Source organism: Neospora caninum, chromosome VIIb (genome assembly GCF_000208865.1).
Source record: "Neospora caninum Liverpool complete genome, chromosome VIIb".
Lineage (NCBI taxonomy): Eukaryota > Apicomplexa > Conoidasida > Eucoccidiorida > Sarcocystidae > Neospora > Neospora caninum.
In genome coordinates, this window is record NC_018394.1 from 911,388 (window position 1) to 924,594 (window position 13,207).

Below are 13,207 nucleotides of genomic sequence, written 5' to 3' on the forward strand. Positions count from 1 at the left end.
AAGGGCGACGGCGAAGATAGAGAAACGCGAACTCACCGAGACAAGACGGAGTAGAGGTGAGTATTCTCTCCTGTTTTTCCGCCACATTTCTTCACTGTTCTCCTCGCTGTCGACCGTACTCCTCCCCACCCCAGTCTCTGTAGTTCTGTTCCAAAAAACGCTTCCCTTTCTTCAGAACTGCGCGACTCGGCCCGCGCCACAGGGTCGGAGGGACTGCCTCCTGTCTCCGGAAACAAGGAGAGCGAGGAAGCACGGCTGTCGCGACACAGCGAGGGCAGCAGCCTTGCAGCAAAAAGAGAACCCGGAGGAAACGGCGCCGACGGGAGCGAACAAAGTTGAATTGCTAGGCACTCAACTACATGCATCTCCAGACAAATTTTCACACAGATAGCTTCATATGCATATAAACGTATACATACACATGCAGTAAAATATACACATAAAGACACAAACATATATATATATATATATCTGTGAGCGTATATGGATATGAGTCTTTCGAAATGCGTTGCCAAGGTCAGGTCGACTTCGAATCTTTCTGTCTCCGATATTTGCGCGCCGTCGAGCCTCTCTGGCGGCTCTCGGGCGGCATCTGCGTAAGCCGAAGGCACGATCGACGCGTCTGCATGCACTGGAAAAATGAAGTTTCCGATTCAGTGACAAGAGCCTGAGGGCGGTTTGTAGAGCCGCGAGAGAGGCGGCGAGGGAAGGACGACCCGGAGAGGAGCTCACGCCGTGCCTATGTATCTGGATGGACAGCGCGAGAGACGCCTCCGTCGGACATGTGCTCTGCATCTAACCCGGCAAGGTTTTCCCAGAGGAAAACCCGCTTAGACTCGCTGAAGACCTTTCCAGCAGAAACCTTCCCCCGACCCTTTCCCCGACAAAGAACTGTTTTGCCTGCACTCAAAACAAGGCATGCGCGGCGACGAGGAAAGAGAGACGTGCGGCTTGACACTCTCGCTCTCGACTCTTTCGCCCTCTTCTTTGCTGCTGGCTGGGGGGGCGAGTTATATTCGGAGACGCCAGAGCCACGCGTGAGCAATGGCGGGTCGCGATCGGGTTTTGCAGGCGAGAGAGAAGGCCACACCACTAGAGGGAAAGGAAGAAATTCGACGGAGGAGCGAAAAACAAAAGGCGAGGTCGTGGGCGCTGCAAAGAAGCGAGGGAAGAATCTTCTCCTGCTGTATGTCTGAGGGAGAGAGCGCGAGACAGGACAGCGGAACTACTGACGGCGAGCTTCGCAAAGGTTCAGACTAGTGAGTCTCTTGCTTTTGCGAGCGTCACGTGCCGTGTTCTTGTCTTGCTGTCTTTGTTGTCGAGAAGAAAACGTTTTCTTTTCCTTTCGGGTCTGAAACCGGAGGAAGAACCTCCGAGCTTTCCTAAGAGAACATCTTCCTTCTTTGCCTCGCGGGGGTGGAGGAGTCAGGGCCGTCCTCCGTGTCCTGCTCCGTCTTTTTTTCTGTGTCGCCGCCGTGGAGACTTCTTTCCATTTTCGTCTTTTGGTGTGCTTCTTCTCTCTCCGCCTCTGCCGGTTTCTTTAGTGGTCGGAGCGCCTTTCGACGATTTCTCGTCTTCTTTTCGTCGGAGTCTCAGGCTGCCAGGAAGGCCGTTCCCGCGCCCCTTCTTTTCCGCAGCTGCCAAGGCGCAGTGTCTCTTTCTCGCTGTGCCAGTACCGGAGAATGACGCGAAAAAGCGACAGGAACAGACGGTGAAGGAGAAGAACAGAGAGGCGGGGAGACACAAGAAAACGGTGCACAACACGGGAGAAGGTACAAAGGCAATGCCCCCAGACGCCAGCCAAGACCGGGACTTTCGAAAGGGAAGGGAAGCAGACAGATAAGGGAGGAGAGAAAAGAAGAGAGGGAGGAGAGATAAGGGAGGGATGAGAGGGACGAAGAGAGAATAAGGGAGAGAGAAAAGAGAGGGAGGAGAGGGAAGAAGAGAGGGAGGAGAGAGAAGAGAGGGAGGAGAGGGAAGAAGAGAGAAGAAGGGAGAGAGAAAAGAGAGGGAGGAGAGGGAAGAAGAGAGAAGGGAGAGAGGAAAGAGAGGGAGGAGAGAGAAGAAGGGAGAGAGGAAAGAGAGGGCGGAGAGGGAAGAAGAGAGAAGAAGGCAGAGAATACGAGAGGAGGAAACGGAGGCGTTTAAAAATGAAGGGGAGAGAGTGACGGGCCGTTCTTCAGGGACAGTCTCCTCTTTCTCCGTCATCGTTCCCTTTCTCTTCTCGTCTCTCGCCAACGCACGTGACTATGGGGAGTTATTTTTCGGCTCTCTTTTCTCGCCTCCTTGGCCCGAAGGAGGTTCGGATTCTCATCCTCGGCCTCGACAACGCCGGAAAGACGACGATTCTCTGTAAGACGAAAAACGGAGACTTGCTGCGTGAGAGAAGCCTTTCCTCAATGTTGCATTCCTGGTGACTCATGATTCTTACTAATGGGTGCACAGTTCCCTGGGTATCCAATCCAGTGCTCTGCCTTCTGCATTGAAACTAACAGCCCTCTAGCTGCATGCTTCCATTTTGCTTTCCCCAGAAACAAAAACCCTTTCCTTCCTCCCTCTGTGCGTATTCTACAGATCGACTGCATTTGAACGAAGTCGTCGAAACGATTCCTAGTAAGGATCCTTTTCGCTGATTTGTCGACTATCATCTTCTCTTTCTTCCCGTTCTTGCCCGTCTTTCTCCGTCTCTTCTTCCTCTACGTACTTCGTTTGTTCTGCTCCTTTGGGACAGTGTTGCTCTCGCCGTCCCCTTTGGTTTTGAGACATTGAACGCGAAAGACAGCGAAGAAGCCCGTCCGTGTGTCATAAGAAGCTAGACCATGTATTGTTATTATCACAGTATAAGTAGATATTGTCTCTACGAATGCTCCGCGACTGTGTGTTCTTCGTTTCTCTTAACACGCTCCTCCCGTCGACTCCTTCCTTTCCCTCTCTTGAAAACCGTACTGCAGTCCCGGGTTCCTCTCCATTTCCCGTAACGTGGAAACGCATACAGATAAGCTCTCCATCTCGCTCCCAGAGTTCTGTAGGCTTTTTAGGACGCGCAGTGCTGTGCGCCTTTTTCTTCTCTCGCGCCGTCTGTGTGTTCTTTCTCTCTTTTCGTGCTTCGTCAGTGCAGAGGCGAATCTCTCCCTGTTTTCACACGCTTCGCATTTGTGCGCGAAACGCCGAAGAACACAAGTTTTCCTTCACTCCCTCCCCGTGCTGCTTCGAAACATTCTCCCCTTTCTCTTCAGCAATCGGCTTCAATGTCGAAACGGTCCGGTACAAAAACATTGAGTTCCAGGTTTGGGATCTCGGCGGCCAAACGTCTGTGCGGTGAGCAACAGGCAAAACTACAGAGAACCTTTTTAGAAAAGAACTTTTTATTTTTAACTTTTGAGAAAGTGCTTAAAACTAAGAACGACGCGTTTTTTGAATAATCTAAACACCCACTTTAAGCGGCAGTCGAGTAGACGCCACGCCAGCGCAAGGGCGTGCGGGGACAGGAAAGCCCAGCTTGTAGAGAGGTTGCCTCTCCTGTGAGGTCGGACGCAAAGAGACAAATCCAGAGACGAAGGAACACTCAGAATGGACCGAGATGACGCCGCGCTCGTCCAACCCCACGAAGAAACGGGAAAGCGCGAGTTGTCGTCCTCGTGTTTCCTCGTCGACAGCAGTTCGTATCGCTGACACTGTACAGAGACGCTGGCTAGTGTTAGTCTGATATACGAACGCATGGCCCAGCTACGATGGTTATGTCCATGATGCCTGCTTTCCACGGAGGCGCTCAAACGCAGCCAAACAGCGGGCTAAAATTCTATAGCCTACGACATAAGGTTACTCCACATTAGTGTCGTTCTAGGCGTAACATTTGGATGATTGTTATCATGTTTTACGAGAGAAAGCTCCTCAAGGGTTAGTGTGATCAGGAGATCGCTGGACTGGGAGTGATAATCTCTGAGATAGCGTAGGCGCCACGGCAGAGCCTGTTCACTCTGTGATTTGTTCTCTGTGTTTTCTGTCTCTTCCTGTCCTGTGAGTGTGTGTCCCGTGCTTTCTGTACCAGTTGTCTGCGTCTGGGTTTGCCACGCCGACTTTGCCTTCGCGATTTCTCTCGGCTTCAAAGAAAACGCGTCTGTTTTGTCTCACGACCGCGCTTTTGTTTTGTTTTCTCAGCTCTCTCTGATCGCCTTTCTTGTCTTCTCGCTCTCTCCCACTCCGTGTTTTGTCTCCTTTTGGTGTCATGCTCCCATCAGGCCCTACTGGCGTTGTTACTTTCCCAACACGAACGGAATCATCTACGTAGTGGATAGTGCTGACCGCGAACGCATCTCGGACGCGAAGCACGAACTTCTCCTGATTCTTCAGGTGAGAGGAGATGCTCTTAGCCTTCAGATGGGCGACTGCGTCTTTCACGTGCTCAAAACCTTTTCTCGAAACAGCGGGAGTCGTAGGCACAAAGCAAATGGAGGCTCCTTTGTAGTTCCGTTTCCCCCGTTTGCTCTCAGGAGGAAGAATTGCGGGGCGTTGCTCTCGCGGTCGCGGCGAACAAGCAAGACTTGCCGAACGCAATGAGTGAAGGCGAAGTGAGAGAAAAACAACTGCGACAAAGAAGATAAAGCGAAAAGATGAAAAGACACACAAGAAAAGAAAACATGGGAAACAAGTTGCATGCCCATTTGAACAATATGTATATATGTATATATATATATATATATATTTATATATCACATGTGTGAGATGTTTCCTTTTTGTCTCCTCAGGTCTCTGCTGCACTGGGGCTGCCTTCGCTGCGCGATCGGCCGTGGGCGATCATGCGGACCTCCGCCGTTAAGGGCGAAGGCTTGGAGCAGGCGATGGACTGGTGAGAGAAAACCGCCCATCGCCGTAACGAAATGTGAACGGCACATCACGCAGACACGATTCTCTCATGAATATCGACACGTCACCACATGCACAAAGCATATATATATATATATATATATATATATAGGTAAAGAGGTATACATATTGACACACATCCATATATATATATATATATATATATATATGCATATATAGATGCGTGTGTATGTGGGGGAACCCTTGTTCGTGTGTAGATCGGTTATGGGACTTGCAAGCGTCACCCTGCCTTTTTTTGTCGAATGCAACTCTCATCCAGTTCCTCAGCGCGTCACGTTCGCGTGAAAGCCCTCGTTCGATCTCTTTGCATGCATCGCTGAGTCTCCAGCTGCAGACCGTAGAAGCGAGCTCAGAAAGAAAACCCGGGGCGGTGGTTGGATGCATGCATTCCGTCCTCCCGAGTTTCTTGGTGTCTCGCGTCTTTTCAGGCTTACAGATGTTCTCTCGCAATCCTAGCGAGAATGCTCCTTTCCCGAAAGAGAAACATGTGCGCAAGGGCGCGCGCGATCCTGCTTTTTGCGAAATGCGAAAAGGCTTCTTGCGAACCTGATTTTCCCCCTTCCTGTATTCTGACGCATGCATGCAACCCTCGGGGGGCACTCGCGTGGGCGGTTGCGTCTCGCGTTCATTTCGAGGTGAAGGTTTCCGTGCAGCATGTGCATGCGTTTTAGAGAGTTTCGCGCCTTGGTTTCTCCGACGGAAACGGGGAAAAGAAACGCTTTTCGGGTGCGCCGTCGAGCCTTCTCTCGCGGGTTTCTCTGAGACAGGCACCAGGGTTGTGCGGCATCTGCCAGTCTCTGCATGCGTGATATCGCGCGTCGCCGTGTCGCGGCGAACGTCCAAGACAGGCATTTAAATTTTTAATTTTCCAAACTGAAACATCCAAACTCAAATTTTAAAAACTCCATGCATCCCAGCGGTGTGTACGGCGTGGACAGATCATGTCACACGCATTCGGTCGTCGCGTGCAATGCTCCTTGCATGCATATAAATATATAAGTATATATATGTTAAAATGCGTTTGTGTGTGCATGCTCTTATTTGTACTTGTAAAAATGTCCTTGCACACAACACGCTTCATGTCGACTGAGTTTCAAATCCGGGGTTACGAAGCAACAAAGGGTGGGACAGAAAGCCACACTTGCACGTGGATGGTTTTTCAATCACCCCGTCTCTCCCATTCGCAGTTCCTCAGCTGGTTTCTTGTCTTTCTTAGAGAAGAAAGAGAGAGAAGAGAGGAGCTGAATAACCGAGCGAGGAAGGAGAATGAACAAGATCGATCGACTTGTACACGCGTCCACAGCGCAGGCTTTTCCTGGGCGTGTGACGCTTCGCCGCATGGCAGCCAGCATAAAAAGGTCGGAGCCGAAGCCGCTGCATTTCCGTTTCGAAACGATGCTTGCCAGAACGTCTCTCGCTCTGCCTTTCGCTTTAAAGACATTTCATAAGTAGAGCGAGGAATCTCCTCAGTCTCGTAACGAAAAAAGGAGACTTGTCACCAAAGGAAAGGACAGAGTGGCCAGCAACAAAAACCCGTACGAACAACATAAAAACCTCTATACATATGTATATGCATGCATATAGACATATATACATATAAATATATATATCCTTTGATAAATGTGCACGAAGGCCTCGTATTATACAGGCATAGGTTCATTTATCGCGCTCTATATGTCGGATATTTATATGCACATGCTGAGGGCCATTTCTGGAATACGTTCCCGTATACGCTGGCTAGGATGACAGGAGGCCGGAGGGTGAAGAGAGAGTGGAGGGTGGGGAGGCGAGGGAAGGGGAGGAGGGCGCGGAGGCAGCGTTGGACGATTGGAAAGAGAGCGAGATTGGAGACGAGACGTCGTCTGAAGACGGAGCGATCGAGGCAGAAACGCGAGACGCGTCTGCATGCGCCCTCGACGCGTTCCGATCTCCCGCGTTTCCTTCTCTCGGCTGTCGCTCAGTTTCCGCGTGCGAAGTGACGCGTCCAAGCCCGTCTGCTACGTGTCGACGGGTCGCGTCGTTTGCGATTTCCACGTCCACGGTTGTGGCCAGAGCCTGCTCGCCGTTCACTTCCGTCTGCTTTTTCTCCTCCTTTCCCTCCTCCCTTCTCGCCTCTGTTTTCTCCTCTCTTCTCTCCTCTCGAGTCGAGAATTCGAGGCGGCCCGAGGTCGCCGCCATTCGCGCGAAGGTCCGCGCTCGGTCCCAGTCCCCGTCCACCTCTGCGAGGGTGCGCTGCCGGCGGTACGTACACTGGTACTCCTGGTCGACGACGATTTCCGACTGGGACGAGAGCAGCCAGAACTTGACCAAATCCACTTTCAGCGGATACATCGAGACGCCCATCTCGCACGCCGGCCTGCAGAAGACGCGGGACGCGAGGCCGAAGCCGCGGCCTCCGAAATGAGCAAAGGAGAGAGGAGAGAGAGGCGAGAGGACGAAGCAGACAGGAAGCGAGAGGACGAAGCAGACAGGAGGCGAGAGGACGAAGCAGACAGGAGGCGAGAGGACGAAGCAGACAGGAAGCGAGAGGACGAAGCAGACAGGAGGCGAGAGGACGAAGCAGACAGGAGGCGAGAGGACGAAGCAGACAGGAGGCGAGAGGACGAAGCAGACAGGAGGCGAGAGGACGAAGCAGACAGGCGGCGAGAGGACGAAGCAGACAGGAGGCGAGAGGACGAAGCAGACAGGAGGCGAGAGGACGGAACATGAGGTGAACAGGAGAGACACGCAGGAGGAGACCGGAGAGCAACAGCGAGGTCGGCTTGGCCGTGCACACCCTGACTCCAGAAAGATTGGCGAACTGTTCACGGCGGCAGATGGAGATAGAAAGAGTAATCATCCGAGCACCCCCGCAAGACAGGTTGCGACACAAATCGAGCAGGGCCGAGTAACTGTCCACCGTTCACAAGACAGGTGGGACCAAGACAACGCAGGCCGCCTTAGCCACCCACAAAACGTTGTCTTTTCTTCTGCGTCCGCTCCTGCGGTCGATTTGCCTAGAACCTGCATGCTCTCTTCTGTGTTGGTGCGTACGCCGCCCTTTCCTTTTCCGGCTTCTCCCCTGTCTCGTTGCTCGTCTCTTTTCGTCTGTCGCGAGGGCTCACCGGAACACGCGGCGCTCCGCGGGGCTGAGGAACTGGAAGTTCGGCCCGAGATTGAGCGCGGCCGAGGCGCCGTTGAACAGCGAGACGGCGGGATGAAACTCTGCAGTGCAGACGTCGTGGAAGCAACGAGGAAAGAGCAGCCCGTTCACGGAGAACGAGATGAACGAGTTCGGGTAGGGCACCGCGCGCGGCAGCGTCGAGTCATTGGTCACGTCGCACAGCAAACCTGGGGACGAGGCAGACACGCAAAAAAACGGGAGAGGCGAGGCGAGGAAACGAAGGGTGGACAGCGAGGAAAGGCAAGAAAAGGGGACACTGAGGAAAGAGAGAGACACTTTAAAACGTGGAGAGAAGCACAACCGAAGGGGGAAGCGCAGACGCCACAGCCACAACACACTCGCGCGCGCGAGGCCTCGAGGGCAGGCGGAGGAGGGAGAGCACGAGGGTGCGGCGCTTTCAACCGGAGCAGACGAAGATGCGGTCGACCTTCACTCTCCGTGTGTCGGGGCGCAAACAGCGACAAAAAGACGAAAACCAACGCACAACCCAAAACACGTCCAGCCTGGCGGCGCACCCGACTCCCCGCGGAAGCGCGTCCCGAGTCTGTGCGTGTCGGTCGGCCTTTTTGGTTTAGAACCGTTTGCGTTCTGACGGCATCTGGACAGAGAATATCCAGCACAACAGACGGAGCGCCGAACTGAAGCCTCCTTCCAGTTGCCTGCTCACCTTGCTGGAGAAACGTCCACAGCTGTGCGAGGCCTCGAGGATCATCGAGGATAGCCGGCGGCTCTTCCCCAGGCAGATGAATGTAACATCCCACAACGTCTCCTTCCTGGAGTCTGTCTTGCACTTCTTCCCACGACGGCGCTGTCTCTTTTTTTTGTCCTTCCTCGCTTCCCGTCGCTTTTCCCTCCTCCAGTGTCTCTTCGTTCCCTCTGTCTTCTTCCTCTCCGCTCGCGTTCCGGTGCCTTTTCTTCTCGCGCCCTTCGCTCCGGCATGCGGTGGTGCATGCCCTGTCCCTGGTTGTGTCCCTGTCTCCGTCGGTCGTCCTTTCGGCTGAGAGAGGGAGGCGGGCGTTCTCACCCCCACGAAAGCGCGCGACTGCGTCCTCGTTTTCGCAGCCCGCGTTTCTCTCTGTTTCGCCTTCCCCGTCCTTCACCTCTCTCGACAGCAAACTGACGTGGGCGTCTCCGGAAGCCGGAAGGGGAAACCCTCGCCTGAGGGCCCTCCGCTTTCCCGCCTGGATGACAAAGAGAGGACTCTTTCCTCGCGGCGAGAAGCCCGCGCCGTCTGCGGTGTCGCGACAGCCCGGGCGGGTGTGCGGCGAAAAGGAGGAGAGAGCGTAGCCGAAACGATTCGCTCCGATCGGCGCGAGGAAACTCGAGAGACGCGATCCCCAGCCGACGCGCACGCAGGGAGCGACGCTGTCCACGCCGTCCGACAAGAAACTCTCGGGATGGTCCTAGCAGACACGAAACGGCAAGAGAAAAAGGGCAGACTGAGAGACAGAGAGAGAGCGAGAGAGAGACAAGATGAACACAGGGAAGAGAAAGAAGAGAGAGAAGCGAGGCAGAGACGGAGAGAGAAAAGGAGGGAGGGTGACGCGAAAGGGGGCCGAAGGCGGCGAGAGGCGAAGAGAGATATGGGGAATGGAAAAAACGAAACGAGATGCAGACGGAGGACCGATAGAGGCCACGAACCGCGTGGACGCCCGCGACGTGTGTCCCTGTGTGAGATGGCGAGATTTCCTGGCGCAGGCGCGCGGCAACCAAAAGAGACACTGTCGAGCAAAATGTTCACTCTCGAATGCATAATGGGGGCAGGATCCCTCAAAAAGAGAAGTTTTGCCCCTGAAAAAGCTGCGCAGCCTCTCGTCGTTCCGCCGTGGGTCACGCGTCCCCCGCCTTTTCGCTTTCGTTTTGCTCACTTCGCGAACGTTCTTTAGCGTTCGACAAGGCCCCCATCCGGCGACGGGAAACGCGAGAGGTTCGCCTCCAGCTTTCGCTTTCTTCTCGTCCTTCTCGGCCTTTCTCTTTTGGCGGCTAGAGTGCTTCGCGGCATGCTGCGTGGAAAACTCTTCCTCTTCCGCTTCGCGTCTGTCTGGTGCTTCCGTCTCTCCGTTTGCTCTCTCACGTTTCCGGCGTTCTCGAGGAACTGAATTCTCTTGTTCGTCTTCGTCGTCGGGCCCGTCGCGCCCTCCCGCTGGAGAGGACGCGAAGGCCTCGATTTTAGAGCGAAGGCCAGGCGGGTGAGACAGATGCGCTTCCTCTTCCTTCTCGTCCCCCTCGGCTCCTGCCACGGAACCGGTCTCGCGAGAGAAGGAAGAAACACGGAGAGAGGGGGAGGTTCCAATGGTGACTTCGAAGTACCATGACCCTTGTCGACAGCAACATCGAGCGAGGCTCGTGCCCCAGTTCTTGTTCCCTGCAGAAAGCGGACGCACGCAGATGGACTGACACTTCGCGCACGCGCCGAGCTTCACGAGAAGGGCGTGCACTCTGAAACTAGGCTGTCTTTTTTCTGACGCGAATCGCCGCCCTCGTTTCTGCCCCGCTCCTCCTTCTCGTCGACTCTCCGACCTCTTCCTCCCCGCGTCTCTCGCTGTCTCCCCCCTCGCTCGTGCCTTGCACGTTGGCCTTTTTTCCCGCTACGAAAAGGCCGCATTCACAAGAGAGGGACGCGCGGCTGCGAGAGAGAGAGAGCGGAGCCGCCACGCGACAGACACCCCCCCGCGGAGGACACAGAGGTCAGACCTCGACCGATTCAAGCAGCTAAGAGAGTCTGCAACTGCATTCCCTCTTCTTCGCCCACGTGGCGCGTTCTTCCTCTTTTCTCGTCTTCCATCCACCCCCTCGCGAGTTCCCTTCAGAGTCTGGCGAAGCCGCGTACCTGTTGCGCTGAGCCTGTCGGGGGAGAGACGCACGTTCGAGGAGTACCGAGGGTCGAAGGTATGTTCGGCGAATTCGTTTCGCAGAGAGAGACCGAGGCGCCGCGCTTCCGCGCGCAGGTTCGATCCATCGCCGTCGGTCTCGAGTCTCTCTTTTGCACCCTTCCCGCGCTCGCGCTTCTTCTCGCGCCTCCTCTCCCTGCCTGGAACCCCGGCCCCGGCTCCGCCGTGCTGGCGACGCGCTGCAAGAGACAGACTCGAGGCGGGCGAGGAGGAAACCGAAGAAGCCGAGGCGGGCGAGGCAACGCATGCACTCGACGCGAAGGGCGGCAGCACGCACGCAGCGCTTGTCTCCGGAGACTCGCCTGCGACTGTGCACTGCAGAAACGAACGCGAAGTTGGCTGAACTTGGCGAAGAAGAAGTCGTTTGCTCGGGACATGAACTGCGGCTGATGGAGGGGGAGCGTGGTGGTCACGAGAAGACAAACTCGAGGTGGCACTGCGCCGACGCTTCCCATCGCGTTCCTCGTCGGCTCCGTCCTCGCCTCTCCCCTCTCTCTTGGCGCCTCTCTCCATCGCTCTCTGCGCTTCGGCGTGCGCGGTCTCGGCACTCAGACGACACACGGGGCGGTCCAGGAAGAGAGACGTGAGAGCAGGAAACAGAGGAGAGAAGAGAGAGAAGAAGCAAAAGATGAAGAAGCAGAAAAATGAAGAAACAGAAGACGAAGAAACAGAAGACGAAGAGCGAGACGATGAAGTGCGAGACGATGAAGCGCGAGACGATGAAGCGCGAGACGATGAAGCGCGAGACGATGAAGCGCGAGACGATGAAGCGCGAGGGGAGAAGAAGGCAGGGCGAAGAGAACGGAGATCAGAAAGGGAGAGGAGAGAGGTCGAGAATCAAGAAGAAGAGAGGGGAGATGAAGAAGAGAGAAGAACGAAGGAAGAGGCTTGGTTTCTGTCTTGTCACATCATGCGACGCCACGCGCCATGGACATCATGGCGATCTGAGGGAATCTGCAGTATCCGCGTATCATTAAAAGTGAAGAAAGAAAGGGAAGAAAGACAGAGAAGACAGAAGACAGGAAGGGAAGTAAGAATCGACAAACAGGACAGAAGCTTTGCTCGGAAAACCTCCGAGAGGGGCGTAGGTTCTTCTTCACTTCTACCTCTCCTGAGGGCGGATTCAAAACCGGAGGACGGTATCTCGCCAGGCTAAGCGCAGCGCCAGTTTGTGAGGAGAGATGCCGAGGAAGTCGACACAACAAAGGAAGAGAATCTACACACATTTGCATGCACACACGTTGAAACAACTCCTCCAAAAAAACACGCGGCTGCAATCGATACAACGTACACATATATACCAACACCGACACAGAAACCCCTACATATCTATATACATACATATAAATATCTGTATGTATTCTATATATATATATATATATATATATATTATGTTTGCGGTTATACGGATAGCTGGACGACTGCTTTGTGCATGCACATACGGACAGACGTGCTTGAACATGCGTTGAGAAGAAGAAGAGAAGGGAGAGACACCGAGACTGTTACAAAAAAAAGAGAGAAGAGATAACGAGAGAGCGTGGTAGAAAAAGGGGGGGAAAGTTCAGAGACAGCCGCAGCTCTCGAGGGTCTGGTTGGGCGCAGCTGCGCGTTCTCAGGCGTACAGCAGGAAGACGATGCGTTTTTTCCAAACACAAGACAAGACGAACGGAAGAAGAACGAGAAACGGAAAACGGAATGCCGTGAACCTGTACAGCATGCAGAGGAGCGAGACGGTCTTCTCGCTGACCCTCCCGCCTCCGTCGGGAAAAAGACGGCTGTGAGAAAAAGTACCTCGAGGCAAGGAACCGTAGAGCACTGCTGAAACTCAGCTTTCGTTTGATTCTTCAGCGCGACTGCAGCGTCAGAGGCAGGAAAACACTACTGGTTCGTCTCCGTACTCGCACAGTCTCGTGGAGGGTGAAGACAACTTTTCTCGCACAAGGCAGAGAGACACACACTGCGCTAGCCCCATCTCGCCTCCCCGACAGCCCTCCTCTCAAGGCGCTGCGCGAGACACTGCAAACCACACATGGGGCGGTAACCCGGTTTTTTGCCCCGCTTTTTCTCCGCGTTCCTCCATCTGGTCTTCCCTGGAGAAACGCGAAGGACAAGAAACCTCGCTTTCAACGTGGTTTCGAGGCGAGCGCGATGCAGGCGGTGGCGCGCTCGTGTGGAGCGAGCTCGATGCGGGGGCGAGGGCCTTGGGCGAAAAGCACCGGAGCCTTCTTTTTCGTTTCTTCCGACGTTTTTTCTCTTTCTCGCATGCCGA

At 54.5% G+C, this 13,207-nt stretch overlaps 2 protein-coding genes across 2 annotated transcripts; one reads left to right on the top strand and one right to left on the bottom strand.

Moving 5' to 3' along the window:
- Positions 1-2,249: 2,249 nt before the first annotated feature.
- On the top strand, positions 2,250-5,340 carry NCLIV_0250 (ADP-ribosylation factor domain-containing protein; the record flags this gene model as incomplete). The annotated part of the gene is made up of 7 exons (XM_003882698.1): positions 2,250-2,352; positions 2,575-2,613; positions 3,237-3,318; positions 4,239-4,350; positions 4,491-4,568; positions 4,746-4,846; positions 5,313-5,340. The coding sequence occupies 7 exons, from the start codon at positions 2,250-2,252 to the stop codon at positions 5,338-5,340; spliced, it is 543 nt and encodes a 180-aa protein (XP_003882747.1).
- A 1,281-nt stretch (positions 5,341-6,621) lies between these two features.
- On the bottom strand, positions 6,622-11,451 carry NCLIV_025050 (SPRY domain-containing protein, related; the record flags this gene model as incomplete). Its single annotated transcript, XM_003882699.1, has 5 exons — positions 6,622-7,240; positions 7,989-8,214; positions 8,715-9,450; positions 9,916-10,412; positions 10,878-11,451. 5 exons carry the CDS (start codon positions 11,449-11,451, stop codon positions 6,622-6,624), a joined length of 2,652 nt encoding a protein of 883 aa, XP_003882748.1.
- Positions 11,452-13,207: the final 1,756 nt, after the last annotated feature.